General features: G+C 43.7%; 1 protein-coding gene across 10 annotated transcripts in view; it reads left to right on the top strand.

Annotated features, from left to right (window-relative positions):
* Nucleotides 1-4,874, top strand: part of Kidins220 (kinase D interacting substrate 220) — an 88,548-nt gene that overhangs the window by 4,177 nt on the left and 79,497 nt on the right. For all 10 annotated transcript variants that reach the window (XM_029484866.1, XM_029484863.1, XM_029484862.1 and 7 more), the window contains exon 2: nt 3,127-3,267. In XM_029484866.1, coding sequence (XP_029340726.1) covers nt 3,160-3,267 — 108 coding nt within the window. In that variant the 5' untranslated portion in view covers nt 3,127-3,159. The remainder of the gene's footprint in view (nt 1-3,126; nt 3,268-4,874) is intronic.

Raw genomic sequence — 4,874 nt, forward strand, 5'->3', positions numbered from 1 at the left:
GGTTATCATGTAGAAGAATGCGAATTGATCCATTCCTATCTCCTTGTACTAAGGTCAAGTCTAAGTGGATCAAGGAACTTCACATAAAACCAGAGACAGTGAAACTTATAGAGGAGAAAGTGGGGAAAAGCCTCGAAGATATTGGCACAGGGGAAAAATTCCTGAATAAACCAGCAATGACTCGTGTTAGCATTTTGAATAGTTGTGATGCTGCCTATGTGGTTTTAGACCCTTCCTTTCATATAGCACAAGCATTTTCAGTCAGTACAGTTTTTTTTAAAAACATTTGATGGCAGTCTATCAATCCCCTGTGCATATTTGTGCACAGTTTGTCCTATGTTTAAGATATGTATGCCTGAGTTTGTGTGTACCATTTGCATGTAGGTACCCTGGGAAGCAGGCTCCCCTGGAACTAGAGTTGTAAAGCAATCGTGAGCGGGGAGTTGAACCCAGATCCTCTGAAGAGCAGTAAGTGCTCTTCCTCCTCAGACTTGTGCTCTTGTGGATCTTTGTCCACGGCTTTCCTGTTAGAATTGCTTCCTGGGTGGGAAATTATTGGATCACCTTACTTTTTAAAAAGAAAGCATATTGATATAGTTAATCTATATGTTATAAAATGTACCTTTGGGCTATGGTTTTGAATTTTGACAGGTCCATGTGACTATGTAACACCAGCACAGTCAAGAGAGGGAATATCCACTAACTCTCTAATTCTCCTGCATTCCTATGCAGTGTCTCATCTTTTTTCTTATACCCTAGCAAATCCTAATGTGTTCCTGTTTGGTCTGTGTGGTTCTTGTTCCAGGAGATTATATTTGCATGGGCTCATATAGTGTAATAATAATATCTGCCTCTTGGTCCCCAAGGTAGAGGTACTTCCTGCATATAAAACATGACCCCTATCAAAGACCCCAGAATTCTTAGCTCCTCACAGCATCAACTCAGTTAAGTCCCGTAAGCTCCGCAAGTTCTAATGCCATCTTCTAAATCCAGCATGATGGGGGCAGTGGTACAGTCAACCCAGCCCATGTGGGAGCCTGTGGGAGCCAGTCAGCCAGGCTGCAGGCACTTGTCTGTAATCATGTCACTGGGAGCGGAGGCAGGAGGATCTAGTTTGAGGCCAGCCTAAAAGATGTATTAAGATCCTGTTTCAAAACCATACAAACAAATAAAAACTAAACCAATTCAACAAAACAGACAGGCAGGCAGGCAGGCAGACAAAAGGACAAGTTACCTGTTCCAGAGTAGGTTGGAAGGAGCAACGTAATTCTCTTAGCAGAGGTAAAGTTTTTTATTTGATGAACCCTGCTCTATCAGATTTCTCCTTTTTAATATACTGTGCTTTCACTTTTGTGTCAAAGCAGTTTCTTACCCAGAGGTTACAGAGACAGTGTGCTTTCTTCAGCAGTTTTGTGCTTTGGGTGTTATATTTAGGTTGGTTTTCAGTTAGAACTGGTATAGTGGGCAAAGTAAGGGCTGAAGGTTTTGCGTTTAGATGTCCCGTGAGCAGACTACTTAAACGGTTTTAGAATATACTTATTTATCCTCTGACAATTTAATGTACGTATACAGTATATCTTGTATTGTACACCTACCCCACCCCCTCCACTTCCTCCAGATGCCCTCCAAAGTTCTGCTTTTCCTAACTTATCCTAGTTTTGGTGGTGCTCCTCGAGCAAACAGGACACCTTTCTAGTGGTGGAGGCTGGTAGAGAGCTAGGAGGTGGTCAAGGGGTGGGCGCAGGTTACTGTAGGGCAGCTGAGCTTACTACTTTCATACTTCCATGGTGGTTGGAATTGTTCACCACATGACCTGCAAGAAGGAGGGACCGACTGTGTGGGTATGTCTGACAAAGAAATTTAGCAGACAAGCTGAGCGTAGATGCCTGGGTACATGTACATAGATAGTACGTGGTCATATAGTGAAGGGTCTGAGGGAGCGGTAGGACGTGGGCTCGTAGGTGAGGAAAACATTTGATGTTTCCCTCTTCTGAGAAACCGTTGGCGGGCTCTAAGTGAGAGGCTTCAGCCTACTTCATAAGGTTCCAGTCCACATTTCAGCGACATCAGTGTCAGCCGCCTGCATGCTGGTCAAAGATGCAAACTCAGGGACCCCCACCCCCACCTACTAAGTCGAGGCTCTGAGAGGCGGGCCCAGGGATCGGTGCTTTCAGCCTTACCAGTGATTCTGATGCATGCATGCCTAAAGGTTCTTTTCTATTTTTGATTGATAAACATTAATTTTATATACTTATATGTTATGGTCTAGTGTTTCCATGTGTGCATGCGTTATGGAATGATCAACTCAGGCTAATTAACTTGTTCATCACCTCATACCCTTATAATTTCTTTGATGTGAGGACATTTAAAATCGACCCCCTTGGCTACTTAAAAAAGATGATATATTATTGATAAATCAAAGATACAGACTACAGAACCTTTGCCCTGGTCTGACTAAAACTCTGTACTGTTGGCTCTTATCCCCTTTTCTGTCCATCCTCACACTCCTGCAGTATCTCCTAGCTCCTTTAGAAGCTTCCTGTGGATGCATCATAGTCACAGAGGGCCAGAGAGGCTGAGTGGAAGTAGGGAAACTAGTTAGGAAACTGTGAGATACAGCAGGCTGGCTTGTACTGGGCTGGTAGTCATGGAGGCAGCGAGCAATAGGTACAAGAGCCGCAGGGCTTGCTATATTCCATTAGGCTATATATTGGATTCCGTATCAGGTGAGGAGGGCTAGTTCACAGGTCATTCTAAGCCCTGGGCCCTAAGCTGGCCGATCCAGGATCTGGAGCTGCCGTGATGTGAGGTGGGGTAAGCAATAGGCATAGCACCACCTCCCTTGTGTTTGGGGTAACGGCGATGAAGCTTGGGGTGTATCTGGCTTGTGGGTTGGATGAAATAAGTCTTATATGCACTGTGAGTCAGGGAAAGGACATCTTGCCCGCATTTTGACAGTTGGGATGTTGGGATTTTCTAAAATATCTCTACCATTGGAGGTGTGTCTGAACATACTTAAGGGTAAAACTGAAGTATATTTGATAACAACTTAGTTTTTGTTTTTGTTGTTAACACCTTAGTTTATTTCTAACCAGAATGTACATTTTATCTGACTTGTTTTTACAGGTGAATTAAAGTCGGCTATAGATTTCTGTGAAAATGTCGGTTCTTATATCACAGAGTGTGATAAATTATGTGGAAGAGGAGAATATCCCTGCTCTGAAAGCTCTTCTAGAGAAGTGCAAAGATGTAGATGAGAGGAACGAGGTAAGGCCGAGACTAAAGTCTTCACGGGTGTGCAGACTGCTCTCTGCACACGGTGCTGTGCTCTGGGTGAGGGTGGGAGAAAGAGGCAGGCGGTTTCCCATGCTCCAGTGGACGGACTCATGATGTGACTTCCTGTAGAAACTATTTCACTCTGTGTTTTGAAAGCTCTTTTATTTTTTCTAAAGATTTATTTATGTATTATACATAAGTACACTGTAGCTGTCTCCAGACACATCAGAAAAGGGCACGTCAGATCTCATTACGGATGGTTGTGAGCCACCACGTGGTTGCTGGGATTTGAGCTCAGGGCCTTCAGAAGAGCAGTCAGTGTGCTCTTAACCGCTGAGCCATCTCTCCAACCCCCTTGAAAGCTCTTTTTAGCTCGTATGAGTTGTTGACTGTTGAATTTAGGCTTGTTGACTTTTCCCGTGGTGAGATAGTAAGTAATCGGGAGGGTTGACTCGCGAAAGCCAGAGCGCCTCTGGGAGGCTTTGTAGAGTGCCTAGACCGCCTCTGTCTTCCAGGCACACAGGATTCAATCTTTTTTCACTGAAGTCTCAAATCTGCCTGACTTGCTCATTCCACTCACCTTTGGGTTTTACATGCTGCATGTTTTAGAGAGTATGATGTAAGTTATGTTCCTGTTAAATAATTAGTAAATGTTAGCTTACCTTCAATATTTTTGTTAAGAGGTATGAGCAAAAACAATGCTTGTATTTCATCAGATGTAGTGTGATGGCTGAAAACTATTTGTTAGGACATTTTAGAAATAATAAACTTTGACAGTTAAAGGCAGAACAGCAAGCTTAGCTCCTCAGCTCAGCTGGGGATACCCTCCCTGGGAGCCGCACCACTGGCTCTGCTGAGGAGGCGGCCTCAGAGTTGTAAGGTTCCTGAGCTCCTGGGTCTCAGGATATGCTTCCCCTGGGACAGTGTCCCACCTCAAAGCTGTGTGGTTCCAAGCAGAAACACTTACAGATTCTCCATTGGAAAAAACTGGTTTTCCCTTTGCCAAGCTGGTCCCAACTGATGGTGACTTCTTAGTTAGATGTAGAAGCTGTGTCTACTTTGACCTCTTAGTTCTGGGACCCCATCTGGCTTGAACTTGTCTAGGTCTTGTGAATGCTGCTACAGTTTCTGTGAGTTCATCTTGCACATTGCTTTTTAGAATGTTCAGTTAACAAATTTAATGCTCAAATATAGACTTTTCCACTTGAAAAATCTGTTCATGTGTGGTACCTAAGTCTCTTACTGAGTGATGTGGCCACACGTATAATTTAATGTCATCACTGTAAGAAGGCCAGTGTTTATGTGATTAACTTTCTATGCCAGTATTTATGCTTAACTCTTTACTTGATTATCCTTTTTAAAAATTTTTTATTAGATATTTTCTTCATTTACATTTTAAATGCTATCCCAAAAAGTTCCCTGTACCCTCCCCCTGCCCTGCTCCCCTACCCACCCACTCCTACTTCTTGGTCCTGGCATTCCCCTGTACTGGGGCATATACAGTTTGCAAGACCAAGGGGCCTCTCTTCCCAATGATGGCCGACTAGGCCATCTTCTGCTACATATGCAGCTAGAGACACGAGCTCTGGGGGTACTGA

The sequence above is a fragment of the Mus caroli genome, chromosome 12 (genome assembly GCF_900094665.2).
Source record: "Mus caroli chromosome 12, CAROLI_EIJ_v1.1, whole genome shotgun sequence".
In the NCBI taxonomy this organism is placed as follows: domain Eukaryota; kingdom Metazoa; phylum Chordata; class Mammalia; order Rodentia; family Muridae; genus Mus; species Mus caroli.